At 34.9% G+C, this 21,332-nt stretch overlaps 1 protein-coding gene and 1 pseudogene across 1 annotated transcript in view; both read left to right on the forward strand.

Moving 5' to 3' along the window:
- Positions 1 to 21,332, forward strand: part of CHIC2 (cysteine rich hydrophobic domain 2) — a 43,888-nt gene that overhangs the window by 16,501 nt on the left and 6,055 nt on the right. The window contains exons 2-5 of the mRNA XM_036762637.1: positions 1,430 to 1,484; positions 1,630 to 1,785; positions 20,059 to 20,115; positions 20,282 to 20,341. Of these exons, the coding sequence (XP_036618532.1) occupies positions 1,430 to 1,484; positions 1,630 to 1,785; positions 20,059 to 20,115; positions 20,282 to 20,341 (328 nt within the window). The remainder of the gene's footprint in view (positions 1 to 1,429; positions 1,485 to 1,629; positions 1,786 to 20,058; positions 20,116 to 20,281; positions 20,342 to 21,332) is intronic.
- On the forward strand, positions 8,946 to 9,352 carry LOC118852909 (annotated as a pseudogene).

Genomic DNA, 21,332 nt, shown 5'->3' on the forward strand with positions numbered 1-21,332 from the left:
ATTATTTTCATTTCCAAATATATCCCTCCAACCTTCTAACAAAGAATTTAAAAAAGGAAAAAAAAGTTAATCAAAATCAACACATCAACAGAATATGACTTTGTATGTAATCTTCTATACCCTCAGTCTTCCAAAAACAGGAGGAAGTGCATTTACTATTCTCCAGGGACAAACTTTTTGGTCATTATAATTATATAGCATTCGATTTCATAACATATATTTCCTTTCTTGCATTTTCCCTCTGTGCCATCTTACATGATGGCAGTTCAATAGCAGAAAAAACAATATATATCCTTGTTGATAGGGATCCTTTGGTAAAGCCATAGTCTCTTTGGCTGGTAAGAATTCAAGAACAAATAGACAAAGCCAAATGATTTATCCCATGGTGTTTTGATCTCATTTCCAGAATGATAAAATCTCATCAGTATTTTAATGTCTAAACATCTCGTTTCTGATAAAACTTCAGAAGAGATAGCTAGCTACCTCTTTTACTTCTTGGCTTCTGAGGCAATTTTTGGTAATCTTCTCCACCTCTTTGTGTTTTCCCTTACTCACTTTCCCCACCTCTCTCCTTCTGTCTTCTGATTTCTTACTTCTCCCTTATTTTTACTTTTTCTTTTAAAAAGGTTGCTAACCCAGCAATCATATAAAATGTTTGAAGTCAGTTGTTAGGGTAAAGCATATGTGAATGAATAAGTATTCTTTAATATACTCCCATTCAATGAACATCTAGTCCAGGGATTCTTAACCTTAGGTCTGTAGACCCCCAATGGGTCCTCAAATATATTTCAGGGGGTCTGTGAATTTGTTTTTTTTTAAAATATTTTGATAACTGTATTTCAATAAAATTAGTTTCCTTTATAATTCGATATATTTATATTTTATGCATATAAAACATTATGAAAAGGGGTCCATAGGCTTCACCCCACTGCCCAGGTGGTCCATGACATAAAAAGGTTAAGAATTCCTGATATAGCCAGTTTTCATTTTACAATAGTTATTATTGCATCATCCAACATAATGACTTGTAATACTTTGAGTACTATTTAATGAAATGTTTCTGTATCATATTTAAGCTTTCATTGTTAATCTGTGTGTGTGTGTGTGTGTGTGTGTGTGTGTGTGTGTGTGTGTGTGTGTTTTTACTAGCTCTCTGACCATGGGCAAATCATTTAACCTCTATGAGCCCCAGTTTCCTCATTTGTTAAATGGGAAAAATAATATCTATAATAGCTACGTCATGATATTATTGTGAGGATAAAATGACATATATGTATGTATATGTCATTTTGCAAAATCCAAAGCAATATATGAAATATCAGCTATGTAAAGTATTTTTATGATATTATTAAGTTGAGAGCAATTTAATATTTTTTCAGCACAATAATATCATGCAATGACTTTATTCTTATGTTTTTTATTTTCATAGATTTGGACTGAGCAACAAATTTGAATCAGAATTCCCTTCATCATTAACTGGAAAAGTGAGTGTTGGAATTATTTGATAATATTTGTCAGCCATTCAACTAACGGTCTTGTTAGAAAAAATTTTGTTATTTGAATTTTAATGATTGTAGGAAATATTTTCTGCTTTAATATTTTAGTGATTTTTTTTTAAAATCTCTCTAGGTAGCACCTGAAGAATTTAAAGCCAGCATCAACAGAGTTAACAGTTGTCTTAAGAAGAACCTTCCAGTTAATGTCCGTTGGCTACTTTGTGGTTGCCTTTGTTGCTGCTGTACGTTAGGTTGCAGTATGTGGCCAGTTATTTGTCTCAGTAAAAGAGTAAGTTGGATTATATATTTATATATTTGCAAACAGGAAAGCATGTCTTGTTCAGTTTCTTATGCTTCAATAACTGATAGTCATATTGAATAGTATTGAGTGAAGAGTGCTATTAGGAATAATGTACAAAAACAAAGTTAAATAATTACAATCCTAGTAGTTTCTTTTTTTTATTTTAAGATAGTGGTTTCTTTTTTTTATTTAACTTTTTTTAGTTTATAACACTCAGTTCCACAAGTTTTTGAGTTCCACATTTTCTCCCCTTTCTCCTCCCCTCTCCCTCTAAAAGATGGCATGTAATCTGATATAAGTTCTACATATACCTTCATATTAAACTTATTTTCCCAGTAATCAAGTTGTAAAGAAGAATTATAACCAATGAAATGAACCATGAAAAAGATGAAACAAAACCAAAAATAAAATAAAAAAAGAGAGGGCAAATAGTTTGCTTCAATCTGCATTCAGACTCTGTAATTCTTTCTCTGGATGTGGATAGTCTTTTCCATCATGTGTCTTTTGGAGCTATCTTAGAACCCATTGTTGAGAACAGCCAAGTCTATCTAAGTTAGTCATCACAGAAGCAATGTGTCTGTGGTTGTGTACAGTGTTTTCCTGGTTCTGTTCTCTTCACTCATCATCAGATCATGTAAGTCTCTCCAGGGTCTTATGAAGTCCATCTGCTCCTCATTTCTTATAGCACAATAGTAATCCATTACATTCATATACTACAATTTGTTTAACCATTAATCCTAGTAGTTTAAAACCTAAAACCTGCATAATGGAAATAAATACTTAGCTCTTTATCACAGACTGAATACATAAAAGTTGCTTGTAGTAGTGTGTAAAGTATGTATGCACAAATTTCTGTTAGAGTGAAATAGAATGAAAGCTTATTTGGTCCATGTATTTTATTTCATCATGAATTGATTTTGTACCTGTTTTCAGAGGACTAGGCTTACCAAAAATATGGAGAAGGATAATCACCAGTAGGTTAGGCGTTAGGTGATGAATTCTTTGGCCATGTCAATACATGGCACAGAGGAAAATACATAATAGCCTTCATTGCAGCTTTTTTGCTTCCTCAGTGATTGATGCTAGTGGAATGACTGATAAGGGTGCTAAAACATAGTTTTGAAATGTTCTATAAACATTAATCTAACTGTTTATATTCTAAATGTACGATCTTGGTCTGTTGACCTGATTTTGATATACTACTATAAAAACTAAACCACATCAGTATCTACCTTCTCACAATAAATAAAACTAGAAGAACGCCACAAGAGTTCTGCTTAGAGAAGCAAATAAAGGAATTTGTGTAGTTGGCTGCATCATGTACCCACAGATCTGACATAATTTCTTAGGATATTTGATCATTTTACCTTTCAGTACTTTATGATGAAGGTAATTCCAATGTGTATGCCAACATTTGTTGTGGAGAATTAAGGAGATAAATTCTATAGAGAACTTGACAAAAGCCACTCAAGGCACCATATATATCAGTAGAATACAGTTTGCTTATCTCTAAAATCTTCGTGAAAATGATCTGCATAAGTACCAAGGGTATTCTTAATGAAAATATGAGGATAAAATGGGTAAACTTCTAAAGATATCTCTCTACTGCAGACCACATCTTCTCAGTCATACAATTGACTGAAAGATATAGTGTTGTGTTTATTGTTTTGTTGATTTAAAAGAAAAGTTCAGTAGAGTAAAAGAGCATTGAGATCTCTTCATTGAAGTGTCTTTGATGAATATATTGAGATCATTCAAGATTCTAACCCCACACTTAGAAACACTGGAAAATGTAATCAATATTCAGTAAACACTTCTGGGAAAATTGGATAGCCATATGGCAAAAGAAAAATAGATGTCTTGAGCTATATGCTTCACTGTTCAGCACACTAAAAAGACTATATCAATATTATATTTTAAAAAGGAAGAAGAAAGACTTGTTTATTTTCTCAGTTGGAATAAGATATTTTATCAAGGAAGTAGAAATTATTTTAGATAAAATTTAATTATATGAAAATAAAAGCAACGTGTATAATGGAAAGCATTATTGCTAAAGTTAAGAGACAGATTGGGAGAAAATACTTGTTGTAAATCAGATCAAGGTCTGATATCCAGAACATTAGTTATGTACAGAGCTGACATAAGACTAACAATACACGCTCCCTTTTGGGGTGGTTAAAGGACTTGAGCAGTTTTTGACTATAAACTGTTAACATCTATGTGAAAAGAATTCTCTATTTTCTAACAAACAAAAAATGCAAATCAAAATGTTGTCTTACCCCCTTTAGAATGGGGAATATGGTTTAAAAAAATGATAAAATTCAGTGTTGTCAGAGCTGTAGGAAAACAGACGCTTGAATATATGGTTGCAACCAAAAGCTGGTACAAAAGTATGATAATACATGAAACATAAAACTGAGTATATTATTGGGTACCAGTGATTTCATTGCTAAAACTTCATCCTAAAAATATCATCAGAAGGGAAAAAGCAATCTGTCCCCATAAGAATTTTAATAGCTCCTATAACCATTTTAGCAAAATCTTAGAAGTGAATACAAATCCATCAATTAGTGAATGGATGAATACATTTGGTATGCTATGATGCCACAAAAATAATAAATATCAAAGAAATATGGAAAGACTTAGTGTCATCCTTCATAGAGACCATGTTAATTTTCTCTGTATTGTTCTGTTTTAATATATATGCTGCTGGAGTAAGTATAATACTTATACAAAATCACACAAAGTTAATTCAACATCACTAGACCTACATATATATTAACAACTGTATATTTTCTAAAGGAAGAAAACTAAGTCAAAAGTAGCAGTATTTGAGACATATCTGAAAAAGGGGCATGAAACAAAACTACTTTTTTTTCCTTGTTTAGCTAATCTGGTTATATCTTATTAAATGCTAAGGAATTTATAAGATTTTATTCCTTATGTATTTAATTTTTGTTAATGGTTATTGATTTTACAATAAATTTATTTAACAGATCTTACATAATTGTGAATATAACTGCAGAGATCATTTTGTTTAAAGATCTTCAGATTATCAGTATCAAGCATAGCACAAAACAGGAGATGTAGAATTGCAGAATGATAGAATTTAAAATACGGAAGCAACTTCAAAGGCCATTTAATTTAACTGGTACCTGAAAAAAGGATCCTCTGTCTATAATATGTCCCAGAACTAGTCATCCAAATTTTACATGAAACCCTTCAGTTAGGGGAACCCACTGCTTTCTTCCTTCCCGTTCCATTTTGGATAGCATTAATTGATAAGAAGTTTTTCTTCATATCAAACCTAAATCTTTGTACACTTACTACTTTTAGTGTGTCTTTGGAAGCCAAATACAACAAATATATCCCCTCATCCACATGACAGCCCTTCAGATACTTGAAGAATATTTGAAAACTTTTGAACAGCTATAATACTCTCCCTGATTGTTTTCTTCTCTAGGCCAAGCACTCTTAACTCTTCTAGCCAGTGCTCATGTAGCGTGATTTCAAGGCCCTTTACCATTCTTGTTACCTTTTTCTGGGCACTCTTGAGGCATCAGCATTTTTACTAACATGTAGCACCAAGAACTGAATACAGTATTCCAGATGCCTCAACAGTGCTATCATGGAGGATGTCCAAGTATAGCAGTATATCCTTATAGGTCATGAACTATTCCAGATGCTCATGGTTGTTTGTATAATATTGTGCTTCAGACATAAAACATCAGAATTCCATACGACTTCCTCAGTGACATCCATGGCCACTGAAGAGAGATTAGTTTAATAGTCATACAGGAAAAAACAAGTAGATGGAAGATGCCTGTTGCCCCTGCTGTGACATGCATTTGGGTGCGCAGTCCAGTGAGTTAGTCCATCACATGTGGATCTTAGACAAACAGCAGATGGATAGGAAATTTGTCCCTGAATTGAAATGGAGGAGGAGATTAAACTAGAGTGTATTTGGAAAGTTGTATGGTCTTTCAAGGATCTCAGGCTGCCCCTGTCCACAAGTATTCATTCTTTAATCCCAGTGTTGTCCTGGTGATGCTATATAGTTGTGAATCTTGGAACACCACAATCTCTTAAGAATCAAAACTGCCAGTGACTCAAAGGGAAGATACAGTGGGTAAAAATTATATGCTACAGCATATTATCAATGATAACTGCAAGAAACGATGTAAAATCTATAACGTAAATGAGGAGAACATTGGAAAAGTAGGTGGCCTACTCACATAGTCTAGAGAGAGAACAAATGAATGATAGACTGAGTAATTCATTATTACCCAGGAAAAGGTGAAAACCTGAGAAAGCCTTTCAGCATGCTGCATAATTCCTTTTTGGAAGATGAGTGGATATGTACAAGAATCACAAAAGACAAAGCATGTCAGTCAGTCATCTAGCATTTAGTCAGTGCCTATTATGTGTTAGCCTTTATGCTAAGTGCTGGGTATACAAAGAAAGGCAAAGTCTCTCCTCTCAAGGAACTTAAAGTCTTTACATGTTCATAATATGAACCATCAGAGAGGGAGTATCCATGTATATGAGATCATGGATGCTTAAAATATGAGTTGATTTTTTGGGGGGTGAGGGGAAGCAAGGCAGTCAGGGTTAAGAGACGTGCCCAAGGTCACACAGCTAGTAAGTGTCAAGTATCTGAGACTGGATTTGAACTCAGGTCCTCCCGTATGAGTTGATTTTTAGTTTAATTTTCTTAGAACAGGAGATTTGACAAAGGGAGTCTTATTTGTCCATTGTCCTGCAATATAAATAGAAAAGTATAAAAGCTTTTGGCATAGAAGAAAAGATTTTTTTTAAGGAATTTATGAACTTTGAAGAACTTCATATATCCTTTCCAAGTCCAGATTCTCCTTTCTATTAAGAGTTCTCCCATCCTTTTCTCAGACTGTAGGAATTCTTCCATCTCTAGTATATCCTGGCTCTATAGTAGAAATCTTATAATTTAGGTGACTTCTGTCATATTTACAGTGCTTGAGAAAGCTGAAGTACAATATCACACTTGTGCGGTAGGGGCTGTTTATCATATGAACCTAGAGAGTTTTAGAGCTGGAAAATACCTTAGAATCTCATCCTTTTAACTTATAGGTGAGGAAACCAAGGCACAGAGAGGTTAAGTGACTCCCCCATGGTGACACAGCCTGGATTAGGTCCTGGTATATGCAAATTCCCTACATTTAAGGCTTTAAATTTTGTAGGAATAATTTATGATGTTACTTTGTAAATTTGAAAACAGTACTGTGGTGTAATTTCTTGTCTTGGTAGAAGCAAAAGGTAGGGAAAGGGAACCCTAAAGTTAGGCTAGGTAATCTCTGAAGTATCTTTCATCTCTGAATCCCATCATCTCTGTGATCAGCAAAGCATTGTTTTTAATTTTTATTTGTCCAGGTTGCTCACATTTTAGTTTTTTTTTTAACTTTTATAAATAGTTGGGGTGGAAAGTGTTCTAACATAGTATTAATTTCTTGCCATTGCTATCTTGATTAATATATGAAATAAAGGCTTTAGTTCCCTTAAGAACATTGAAATTTCTTGATTCTTTTTTAATGTCCTTACTATTTCAGAAGCCATTTTCTTTATAACACGTGTGAAATACTTGTCTGCTGGTGCTTTGAAAAGTGACTTTAAAAAATTAAAGATACATTGAACAATAAACATGATTTTAGACTATGGTGAGTTAGTATCCTTTGCTTCTTTTCATTAGAGGAAAAAGACCAAAACTACTTCTGAAATCCATAAAAGCCTCACATCTGAAATTTGCCTAGACTTGGTAGTAGAAATACTAGACTATGGGGGAAAGTCAGAGAGTGCTTGAGGGAATGGAAGTCACTGGCTTAACACTGGAAGCTAAATTGCTCCTTGTCATATCTGGTTAGTTGTGAGTATAAGTATTACCATGGTAAACAAACATTTATTTAAACAAATTACCATGTCAAGGATAAAATGATACATAGTTTTGGTCCTTGAGGCGAGTACAAGTTAGTTGGTGACCTGGTTAAGTGGGATCATAAATAATTTAAGGAGCATGAGCCTTTGGAAACAAGACTAATGAAAGTGTTAGAGATCAAAAAGTTAGTAATGGGTCCACAAAACATCACTGGTTTTCTATTTTGAATCTATTATTCATTAATTTATATGTAACAGGGTAGAGTCAATATGGTGGAATAACAGGAAGAAGTACAGTGAGCTTTCTTACCCCCAACACACACACACACACACACACACACACACACACACACACAATTCACTAGAGCAAATCTTGGTCAGGGAATCAAAGGAAAAATCACAGTGAGTCATTTGTCCAGCCAGAGTTGGCATAGGGAGACAGAATCGTTTGTATGCATTCGGGTTGGGAGCTAGTTAGAAATGTGCCACAGGCACTGTGTTCAAGAACAAGATGAGGTCTCAGACCCATAACAGGGCCCTGTGACCTCATGCAGGGTACAGGAATAGGTTCATACTGGCAGTTTTGTCACTATTCAGTTCTGGATAACAAACCCAGGGACCTATGTAGCTGTCCATAGTAATGAACAGTCACGAGCCCTAGACTGTGTACTGAGCAAGTAATAAGTTCAGAAACAAGCAGCAGCTGTGTGGTCCGGATCTCAGGAGCAGAGCAGGGTCTGAATTACAGCTTCTAGTCCAGTCTGAATTCTATGGAGGAGTAACCAGGGTGTGAATCTCAGACCAGTGGGAGTATAGCTTTCTAGCTGGCTAATAGAGGCTAAGTCCAAGAAAAAATCTACTGTTGCTCAGACCTTTGCCCAGGTCAGGAACTTGAATTGCTAAGATCTGGGAGCCAGTGATGAGACTTTACCTGGATTCCAGACTACATTGGGAGTACTGAAAGATTACAGGTCCCCAATCCAAGCTGTCCTTGAGATCCTGGAGTAGCATAACAGTCAAGAAAGCAGCAACGGGGCCAACCCAGACGTTTCCTCCACAAGCATGCAGATCCTGGCCCCAAGATCAAGTTCAAAGTTAAGAAGTAAGCTGGAAGAATGCACACAAAAGAAGAATTTCATCATAAAAAGTTATTGTAACAGGGACATTCAAGACACAAACCCAGAAGAGAACAACTCCAAAACATCTAACAGCAAATCCTTAAAAATGCAACTTGAGCTTCTGCTGTGGCTGCCGTTGGGGCTACGCGCCGCAGCCATGGCCATCCGATACCCCATGGCCGTGGGCCTCAACAAGGGCCACAAAGTTACCAAAAACGTTTCAAAGCCGTGACACTGCCGCCGCCGTGGGCGCTTGACCAAACACACCAAGTTTGTGAGAGATATGATCCGGGAAGTGTGTGGATTTGCCCCTTATGAGAGGCGTGCCATGGAATTGTTAAAGGTCTCTAAGGATAAGAGAGCCCTTAAGTTCATCAAAAAAAGGGTGGGAACTCACATCCGGGCCAAGAGGAAGAGAGAGGAGCTCAGCAACGTCCTAGCTGCCATGAGGAAGGCTGCTGCCAAGAAGGACTAAACTGGACCCTGCCAATCTTTCCCACTTACCCAATAAAGATTTGACAAATAAAAAAAAATGCAACTTGAGCACAAATTCAACTAAAATTCCTGGAAGAGATGAAACAAGACTTAAAAAAACCCATACACACACACACACACGCACATATGTGCGTGTGTGTGTGTGTGTGTGTGTGTGTATATATATATATATATATATTTATGTATGTATGTATATGGAAATGAGATCACTAGAAGAAAAAAATGGAAGAGAAATGAGAAAGAATTGGAAAAGGAATTAATATCTTGGCACAAGGGGGACGAAATTTGCCCAAGCAACAAACACTGAAAATTAGAATGGACCAAATAGAAGCCAGTGACTTCATGAGATAAAGAAATATTAAAACAAATTGAAAGACTTACAAAAAAAAGGAAATAAATATAAAGGCATCTCATGGAAAAACAGACTGACCTGGAAAACAGATGGAGGAGAAAAAATTTAAGAATCATTGGGTTACCTGAAAGCCATGACCAAAAAAAAGGAGACTTAGACATCCTGTTTCAAGAAATCTTTAAGGAAAATTGCCCAGAGAGGCCTATCAATTGGTGGATGGCTGAACAAGTTGTGGTATATGATTGTGGTGGAATACTATTGTGCTGTAAGAAATTATCAAGGGGATAGTTTCAGAAAAACCTGGGAAGATGTATATGAACTGATGCAAAGAAAAATGAGAACTGTACACAGTAACAGTAATATTGTAATGATAATCAGCTGTGAAAGACTTAGAAGGAAATGGCAAACCTCTACAGTATCTTTGCCAAGAAAACCCCAAATGGGGTCACGAAAAGTCAGACATGACCGAAGTGATTGAACAACAGCAATATGATGAAAAATGCTATCCATGTGCAGGAAAGAATTGAACTCTTGAGTGCAGATTGAAGGATATTTTTCCCTTTCTTTATTTTTCTTGCTTTTATTTATTTACTTTTGTAACATGACTAATACAGAAATATGTTTTACATGACTTTGCATGTATAATGGGTATCATATTGCTTGCCTTCTCAATGATGGGTGAGAGCCTTGAGCAAGGGAGAGAATTTGGAACTGAAAATAAAAATATGAATGTTAAAAGAAGAAAAAAGAAAAAAGAAAACTGCCTATATCTCTTAGAACCAGAGGACAAAATGGAAATAGAAAATATCCACTGGTCACCTCTTGAAAGAAACCCAAAAACGAAAACTCCCAGGAATATTATGGCTTAAATTTAGAGCTTCCAGGGCAAAAGAGGAAATTCTGCTCAGAAAGGAAGAATTCAAGTACTAAGGAGTTAGAATAATCACAGCATTTAGCAGCTACCACACTATTAAGAAGCAGAGAGTTTGGAATTTGACCTTCCAGAAGGCAAAGTCTATAGCTAACCTTACAACTTACCCAGGAAAACTGAATAGAATCCTATGGGGGGGTGAGGGCGGGGTGGAGGAGGGGAATAGACCTTTAATGGAATAAGAGGATTTCTAAGCATTGCCGATGAAGACCAGATCTGCGTAGAAACTTTAAAGCTCAAATCAGAGTTAAGCGAAAGATAAAGTAAACATGCATGAATAAGGGACTAAAAAGGGACATGGGAAGATGATACATTTGTCTCCTCCGAACCTATCTCTATCAGTAGTCATAGAGGGATTCTGGTTAGACAGAACACCTGGAAATGGTGGTTCTATTACATCTTGATGATCTTAAGAGAAAAATGAAAAGGGAGAGGAAGAGGAATAAATACACTAGGAATAGGAGGGATGGTTAGAGAAAATTATCTTTATATATATATATATATATATATTAAAAATTTATGTGTGTAAAATCAGGGTATAAAGTCAAGGAGGAAGGGATTGGGGGCAGCTGACACTTTAAGCTCCACTCAGCTGATCAAAGGAGGAAAGGATACACACACACACACACACACACACACACACACACACACACACACACAAATTAGGTACAGAAATATATTGTACTTCAGACACAGAGCTGGTACACACATGTACTTCAGGCAAATAAGGAAGGAGAGGGTAGTTTAAGGAAAGGATTAATTCTAAGCAAAACTCACTCTAAGAATGTACAGAACTACAGCTCTTTATGATGTGGCAGAGTTGGAAACGAGATACCTATCAATAGGGAATGGGGGAACAAATTATGGTATACAAATGTGATGGACTACTATTGTGCTATAAGAAATAATGAAAGGGATGATTTCTAAGAAATGTGGGAGGACTTATATGAACTGATGCAGAGTAAAGTAAAGAGAACCCACAGAACAGGTTATATACAATCACAACAATATTGTATATATAAACAATTTTGAAAGACTTGGAAAGTTTGAACCAGCCGACATACACCATGGGAACAGTCATGAACACAGAACAGGTTATATACAATCACAACAATATTGTATATATAAACAATTTTGAAAGACTTGGAAAGTTTGAACCAGCCAACATACACCATGGGAACAGTCATGAAACATATTATCCATCTTCTGATAGAGTGAAAAACTTCTGAGTGCCGAATGAGACACATACATGTAAATAAATGTAAATATATGTGAATACATATGTGTTCATGCACATACACATGTATACACATAGTTTTGGTGTTGTGGTTTTTTTTTTTTGGCCCAGCCAGTGCTGAAGGTGTTCTGCTTGACTACACATGTTTGTAACGGGTTTTGTTTTTCATTTGTTCTCCATTGGGGGTGGGGCAGGAGTGGGAGAGAAGGCAGATTTTTGCTGATCAAAAAGGTAAATTTGGTTAAAAAATTTCATGTTGCAGCTTTGTTTTATTAGTTTATTATATTGTTTTAGTTTATACTTTTGATGCTAGTCATTTTAAAAATATTATTTATTTGACGTATTCTTTAAACAGAACAGAATTGACTCAAGGTAATTATTGTGAATACCAGGTATTATGTACTTCTCCTTCAGAGGTTATTGAAGAATATGGAACTATGTGTCACTAGACTGAATGGTCCTGAGAACATTGCCATACTCTTCATGTTTTTGTTTCCGGTTTTTAAAATTTTCCATTTCTATCCTTGGTATCAGCTATCATTTGTTGCTACTTTAGTATTTCAGCCTCTAGCATCCTATCTTCTAATTTACTTCTAATTTCTGATCATCTATGGGCTGGGAAACAAAGCAAATAGGCTTATCAGACTTATTCTAAAATAGAGCAAGAAGGTTCTGAGTGAGGGTACTTGACAGTCTCTCTTAAAGTGCATAGATCATATAGCATCTATTTGGACTACTAAAACGCCATTGTCCACCTCACCCCCTTTGCTTTTTTGGTTCTCTGCTATAGATTGCCATTGTCATATGGGAATTTTACTGTTATCCCCTAACCATTCTCAATCTTATTTATATTTTTAGCCTACATCATTTCTTAAGTCTTTTGTTTGCCACTTACTTGAAATAGTTCTTTCTTTTATCTTTAAATTACTATTAATTTCAGTTTTTTGAAATAGTATATAAAATATGTGGTTATCTTACCTATACCCTTTATGAGTCTGTAGGATTTGATCATACCCCTTCTCTCAGCCTTTTATCGTTTTTTGAGTTCTAATTTAGTTTCTTTTATGGCATTCCCTTGATCATTTCAGTTGCTTTTTTTTCTTCTGGATGGATCATCTTTAGCTCTTGAATGTCCTTTTTGGGATGTGACCACAATTGCTGGTAGTATTCCATGTATGAAAGTGCCAGAGTTTTATGCTACAGTAGGATCTCTTTTGTTTCTAGGCAAAGCAATAATCTTCTAAGAATATTCTTCAGAGAGTAATCTCTGATTTTTTAAATGCATTTGGGTTATTTTTCCTTAAATGCATTATTTCATTTCCCTTCAGTAAAACTCATCTGTTGCTTTTTTTCAAGTTACATTGATACCTCATTATTTCTTGGGCATTTGCCATGTATTCTCCTTTTTTCATTTTTTGATACAGTATCATTCTTGATACCACAGCATAGCCATTTTCCACAAAACTACCTTCTTCTTTACGCTCTTGCCCTCTGGAATTGAACCCTACCTGGTAACAAAGAAAAATAGTTAAATAAAACTAATGGGCAAAATGGCCGTGTCTGGTAGCATATGTAACATTAAAATTTTGCAATTTACCTCTCTTAAGATGAGGGAAGTATTTTACATTGTTCAGGTCTCTCCCATATTCCTATAATTTTCTCATTCATAATTTCTTTTAGCATAACAATATTCCATATCAGTTTGCTTAGATATTCCTTCCCTCCCTCCCTTCCTTTATTTTTTCATTCCTTCGCACAAGTTATTGTTTAGCTCTTTGCATTCTGATACAAAATACTTTACATTCTTTATCTCATTTTGAGCCTCACAAAATCCAGTAAAAGAGTTAATATTGGTATTATTGTCAATCATTAAGTACTTATTAAGCACCTACCATGTGTCATTCACTGTACTAGGCTCTGGAGATACAAAGTCTAAAGACAGTCTGTCCTCAAAGAACTTACATTCTACTGGAGGGATATGACATATTCAAAGATATGTAAATATATGATACATACAAAAAAACAAAACAAAACACTGAAGGGTGAGGGAAGAAGGCCTGGGAATTACAACTGACAAAATGAGGAAAGACCTTTTGAAAGAAGTGGCCTTTGAACTGAGTTCTAGGGATTCCAAGAGGTCAATATAAAAAGGAATATCATTCCAGGTGTGGGAGACAGCCTGTACAAAGGCACAGAAGTGGAAGACAATGTCAAGTATGAGGAACAGCAAGTAGGGCTGTTTGCTTTGAGTATAGAATTTGTGAGGGAGGAGTAATATGTAATCAGTCTGAACCAGGCTGAAGCTAGATTGAGAAGGGCCTTAAATGCCAGAGAAGTTTATTTTTGTTTCTTTAGGAATGTGGGAAGTGGTATGGCCAGTCCTGTACTTTAGGAATATCAGATTGGAAGCTGTATGAAAGATAGATTGGAGACTGGAGTCAGAGAGACTTTAGGTGATAAGGGCCCAGTGTATAAGTAGAGAAGGAAACAGACACTAGAATTGTTGCAGTGGAACTGATAGATTTTGAAGCCAATCAGATGTGGGGAGGAGTGAATATGAGGCTGAAGGGGGTTATGTGACTTTTACAAGGTTACGTAGCTGGCAAGCATCAGGCAGGATTTGAACCCAAGCCTCCTGGTCTCCAAATATCTTCTCTGCCATGCTGCTTCCCCCTCTTTACATCAGCTGTTGCTACTCCTAGTACCTCCCCTACTGACTGCTCCCTCTCCCCCTCCCAGAGAACCATCTCTTATAACAAATAGTTTTGTTTTGTTTTGTTTTTTTAAGAAAAAGAGGAAGAAGAGGAAAAAAAGTCAGAAAAACCAGATGAGAAACAATTCAGAAAAGGAGAGGGAGAAAGGAGCTTGCTACCCTGAAGGCAAAACTTCTAAGTATGATAAACTTGCAATAGATGCTTTTTTTTTTAATTAAACTTTAGGGAAGTATGGTAATTAATGGTTTTTTAAAAATACAATTTTTTTATTTCACATTGAGAAGCAGCATGATGTGGTGATATGAGACTGGTTTCAGCTTTTAGTTTTTACAGTTATTAGCTGTGTGGTCCTGGGAAAATAAATTAACTTCTCTCTGTACCCCATTATTACATCTACAAAATGGGATAATAATACTTAATAATTACCCCACAGTTTTGTTTTGAGGAAAGTAATAGAGAACAAATGAGAGGTTGCAGTTCTCAATTTTTATGTTTCAAACAATTTAACAGTTAAATTCATAAAAGATTTATCAGTAATATCAGAATAAAAATATGAGAATAAATAGTTAAGGGATCTAGATATATATTTTCAGTGTACTTGAGATTAAATTTAAAAATTAAAAAAAGGCACTTATAAAAAAATAAACTGCAATTAGCAAGATGTGTGAATAAGACAAGTCCAGCAGGGTTGGATTAATACAAAATTAATCCATAAAATCATTACATTCTCATTTATTAGAAAAAAAGAAACTTCATTTACAATAACAACCAGCAAACCCCTCAAAACCAAACCTCACCTAATATTTGTGAAGTAGCCAGCTAGAAACACAGAAAAACAAACTCTGCCACCAAGACGAAACCCAAACTCAAATTGGGCAGTTTCTACAGAAACCCTACTTATTTGGTCAGCAATTAGATTTCAGAATGCTCAGCCTGGAGTCAAGGACCTGAGTTCAAATAAGACTTCAGATGCTTATTAGTTTGGTGACCCTGGGCAAGTCCATCTCTAAAAGACATGGTTTATGAGCATACCCTGGTTAATATCATCAGTTTATCCTCTGAGAAGACGATATTAGGTGAATCAAAATTAAGGCAGTTTGATAGGAGCAATATTATTAGTGAGCATATTATGGCAGTTTGGGTTAGAAACTGGAAAGGTTGGTATATTGTTTGTTTATCAGTATATAATACCAGTGAGTTTATTCCTAGGAAATAATCTCTTTGGGAAAATCAGAAACAAGGACACTTATTAAAATGTATGAAAGGATTTCCACTTATGGTTTTAATTCCTGGTTATTTATGATCTGATTATCTGATTTATAGACTATATGGCCGTTTATTCTTCCTTCTCGAACTCTGTCATCATCTTCTGGTTTCTGTTCCCCAGCACACTAAAAAAATGAGAAAGAAGTCAAAATGAAGAAAATAAAGCTAAAATTCCCACCTTATAGTCTAGACTTGTTAGTAGTGTTAGGCTTAATAGAGTCAGATGCTGGCTAAAGATTATTTTATCCTGTGGATTTTAGTTATTCATACTAGTTGTCTCTGTCTCAATCATTATTATTGAGTAATTTAGTTTTCTGATTAGTAAAAGAAAATTCGCAAGGAGATGGAGTGAACAAAAAGTATTTAAAAAGTAAAATAGGTCTTTTATGTGCTGGAGGTATGCTATTCAGGTAGTGGAGCCTTCTGCTTCTAAGAATATCAGTTCATGCTATGTTTTCAATCATAATATTGTTACCACTGGAAGGTTACTTGGGCTTTATGGAGTGAGTTGGTGGTCTTGGTCCATTTTGTAAAGGGCAAGAACCCATGATAAAATTAACTCTCTTGTTGGTCATCTAAGCAGAATGGCTAGAGATTCAATGCTAAAAACTGCTAACCTGTCCTCTCACCCCTCGGGTGTGAGCACAGAAAAGGATTAAGGCACTAGACTGGTGGAGCACGGTGGGGAAGCTTACACTGAAGCTTGCATTGCCTTTTCCACTGTTCTTTCAGTTAAATAGAGGATTTTAGTTCCCAGGACTATCAATCTGGTGCTTTTCTTAAGCACTAAATTCACTTCTTTTAAAAAAAATTAAAATGACATTTTTAGAAATCCACTGGACTAGAACATAAAAGACCAGTATTTCACCAGTGGTTAAGGTTTAATTGTCATTGACAGACCCTAGACAAATTTTTTCAGATGTATATTCATTTGGTTTAAGTTCTTTGGGGGTAAGGGTAAGGGATTAATGTAAACAAAAGCCAAAGAAAAATTTCTCCAACTACATTTCATTTGCTTCATTTGGTGATGTAAAAACCTCAGAGTTTGGCAGTATTGCAGAACGTTTTATTAGATTAAATATATGACAAACCCACGGACATAAACACATAATTTTTTCTTGAATGCAATTATAATCTGCTTTCTTACAGTGATTAAAGGCATCTAATTAAATACAGCTGTCATGGATGTGATAAAATGGTATATTTTTCCAGTGTCTGCTAAATTGGCATTGTATTTGTTCTTAAAACTATATTTTGATTTTGTGAACCAAAATAATTGTAGAGTATTGACAAATGTTCTTAGTAACTAAAGCCTTTTTTCTTTTAATTTGAGCTTTTGTTGTTACTAACAAATAATTTGTCGCACAGGGTTGGTTTTTTTTTAAATACTACTGCTAGTATCTATATGCTTGTCATCATAGTGTGCTAGAAATGCTCCACTCAAATCAAGGATTCTTTTCTGGTTTTGTATGTCCTCACCTGCTCCTCACTGTAAATCATTGAGATGTCAAGTGCAGTGATTAATTAAGCTGCACGTGCAAGTGCTTTTTTTTCACCTGTCAAGTAGGAAAAGTCTTGCTATAGAGGTTGGATGCTGCTGTCTTAGTTCATAGCTTTTACGCCAGACGGTGAAGTTTGCAGAAATCTATTACATTCAAATTTTTATTCGGATTTTGGCAAAGACCAGCAGAATGTATGATTTAGAAGGCTTAAGCATTCCAAAGTATATTCACAGTAGTAAAGTGTATTATTGAAATTTTATTTAGGAACATAATAAGTAGAGATAATTCCTATGTAAATTAGTTGAAGTTTGCAGATTGTGTTATATAATCATTGTCAACTATAGATCCGGGAGATTTCATGTTGTTTACAGTAAATGCTAGAAGCATCAGAAATCCCTATGGATTCATAAGATTGATTAATTAAAGTCTTGTTATCAGGCAAACATAGGATTTATGTGGATGCATTTATAGTGAATGCTATATTTTTTCATTTAATTCTCAACATTCATAGCATATTAATTTGTTACTACTTTAGAGTCTTATTTTTAAAAATTAAGTATAAAAGGGTAGCCTTGGAGAGCCTGATTTTCTTTTCATTCATCTCCTCTCCCCTCTCTTTTTTCAAACCACCAGTAAAATTAAAACCTCAAATTGTATAGTAATCTTAATCTATTATTAAAAGGTCCTAGAAAGGAAGATTACAAGGTAGATTCAGGTTTTGAATCAGTTTTGCCATTGGTTTAGCAGCGGGTGGGCAGGCAGATGCCTGCTCAGAGTAGAACCTATTGCCATTTTTCACCATTGATAGAGTAGCCTTTCAGAGTCAATGAGCTCTGTCAATGTGAGCTTGTCAAGGCTACAACTTCATAGACCTGAGAGGCGGTTTGAGAGGTCAGCCCTTTTCAGGTTCGCTGTGATGCAAATGAACTTTAATGCTTAAACAACTATTGGAATTTTTATGTCTGCTCCTTGTTCTTTTTTCTTCACAAAGTCATTGACGAGACATTCAGTGCTTTTTAAATTGGAAGTTGCATTGTGCTAAAGACCTAGTACAGATTTACGGAGGGCTGAAAGCAGTTAGATCATGTTCTTTTCATGGTGCGATTAGAATCAAATCGATTTCCCTACAGCCTTCAGCATTCAGATGGCAATTTTAACAAAGCTTGGGGGCTAGACAAGGGACAAAACGACTGAACTGAATGTTAATTACACTCTGCAGCCTTATTTTCTTTTGATTTGGAGCTGACTGGCAACTAAATTAACAAAAAGTGTGACCATAACTGCTGCCCTATTTTCATTTAAAAGGAGAGCAGTCTCTAAAAGGCTATCTTTACAAAGAAACAAGTGAGGTCTGCTGATCATTGTTAACAAGGGCACTGTTTTTTTTTTTTTAAATTCTTGCCCAAAAGACTATGTTAAAAAAAAAGTAATGCAATAAATTAGTCATTGACACACTGCTACCTAGAAAGTTACTTGAGTTCCTGCTTTTATGGCATAATTTAAGGGAACTTATGCCAATAGTGGCAATTCATAGATAATGATGAATTATAATTGGCATTCATGTGACTATAGCGTAGTCTTAAGCACATTTAAAATGAAAAATGTAGTATGGCATCCACATTGGCATTGGGTGCTTTAAATAAATATTAACTTTGGATTGTAAAATGTTAAAAATTTTAAAACACTTTGAGTCTAACAGTTTTTACTTTACAAATCGTCTTTGCTTGACATCTTTATATTAATATTTTTTATAGCGTCTCAGTTGTTTTGGAGTATTAACTACAAGATGCTTTTTTCCTCTTGCCTTGTAAAGAAGCTGCAGCTGCACTAAGTTGCAGTTGATTCTTGCTGCAGTTCTCTGTCCTTTTGCACCTGCAGCTGTGTCAGGCTCATCTTAACACCTGGCATCATGAATTATCCTCTCTTTTATTCATACTCCTAAGCAGGTCACTTTTAGGGCTACATGGTATCTGTTGCAGTAGCAAAATGGTTATAAATGTCAAGTAAATGTCTAAACTGTTCTATGAAACTGAATGAAGAGTTTCCAAAGAATGTATTTTCAGTCCTGAGTTTGAACTTTGGGTGTGAAAATAAAAATAGAATTTTCAACAGAAGTTATTTTACCAACAGATCTCTCTCCCCTCCCCTTTAAAACAAAAACAAAAACTTTACAGGTTATCTTTTCTAAGTCAAGTTTAAGCCTTTACTAGACGAAATTCAATTTAAGTATATTATAGTTACTGATTTTTATGACATTATTACTGATTTTCACTAATGGCTAGTTTTAAACTGATAATTAAACAGGACTATTTAAATATTAATATATTATTTTAACATATGAATTATTTTATTGTCATTTAAGTATTTAAAATTGACATAGAAAGCAATATATTTATTTGGTATATAATATAATATATTATATTATATAATAAATATAATATTTGGTAGAAAACATTGTTAATGTTAATAATTCTTGTGTTAATATTTTAAATTTAGAGGCCATTAAGTTTGAAGCAGTAAAAAATACTTGCCATTTCATGCTAAAATAAAAAGCCTAGCTTTTTAATAGAGAGGACCCTTTCTGTTACTGTTTATCACCAGAGGCAGTTTTGATAGTGTTATAGACCACCCTGTACTTAGTCACTGTCCTATACCTCTCCCCTTCTCACACAAAAAGCAGCTGCAAAAGAAAGTTTTTCTAAAACCAGTCAAGAGTAAAGTTTTTTCTCATTTGTCTTCCAGACACGAAGATCGATTGAGAAGTTATTAGAATGGGAAAACAATAGGTTATACCACAAGGTGAGTGCCGCAGGGAGCAGCTTCGTACTGTTGGGGTCTGAATTGCACAGTATGGAAACAGATGCTTTTGTTGAACTAAAAATATGAAAGGTGGACAAATGGGTTACTCTCTGTGCTGCAATAAAATAGAGCTCATTTTTCTTCCTTTACTCTCGTTCTTGTCTAGTTGTGCTTGCACTGGAGACTGAGCAAAAGGAAATGTGAAACGAATAACATGATGGAATATGTAAGTTAAAGGGCTGTTTTGTGAGTTTCTCTATTAAATGATCATTTATTTTGCTTCTGATCTTATTCTTTTCATGATTATTAATCAGCAAAGGTGTCAGGAGCTTAATCTCCTGAGTGCAAGGATTTTCTACGGTTCACAGATGCATGGTTTCATGTGCAAGACTGATTTATAAAGTTATGAATGACTTGAAAACAAGGCTTCACTGTGTTCTGAAAAATAATAAATTAATTGCCAAAATAAAATAGCCTGAGCGTGTGTTGATGGAGTGTGAAATTTTAGATGCTGTATAAAGAATAACCACAACTTTGGTTACGCAGCAAGTCAGATATGGCTTTTTTATATAATGCTAATCAAGTCTCCAAGTATGGAAGAAGACCTTTCAGCCAAGCTGCTGGAGCTTAAGAAACCTTTAGCCTTTATAGATTTTAACTGCCCATACCTCAGCAGTCTTCAAAGTATCTTTCACTGGGTTCCTAGAACATTACTTTTAAAGTTCATCTTAAAAGTAAGCAAAAGATATGCCGTTCTGTGTTTATTCTTCAAATCGTATATAATCTAGCAATTACATAATTTTTTAGAATAATTTAGTTATGGGATTTAACTTGCCTGTTGCTGGCTTGATTTGTGTGAATTTTTTGGTCCTTCTGAAAAGTCTATGGACAACAAGGAAATTTGAGGTATTGATATTCTCGAAACTGGGTCCTTTATGTGTAGGTTTATGGATAAAGTGAAAGGTCCATTAAAGGGTTAATTGCTGAAACTAAAGACTAACCTTCATGAAGTACCTGGCATAGTACTTCTAACATATCTATGGTCTTTTATTGCTTGATATTTTGTCTATTCTTTGAAACAATGCAGCCATCATAGATCGCTTATAAAAAGATTGATTAAAACAGTGTTTAAATAGTTGGAAATTATCCTAAAATCATCTTTTCTCTGTTAGCATTTCCCCTTTCTTCCATTTTCATACTATCAAGTCCTATTTCTA

Source organism: Trichosurus vulpecula, chromosome 6, assembly GCF_011100635.1.
Source record: "Trichosurus vulpecula isolate mTriVul1 chromosome 6, mTriVul1.pri, whole genome shotgun sequence".
Classification (NCBI taxonomy): Eukaryota; Metazoa; Chordata; class Mammalia; order Diprotodontia; family Phalangeridae; genus Trichosurus; species Trichosurus vulpecula.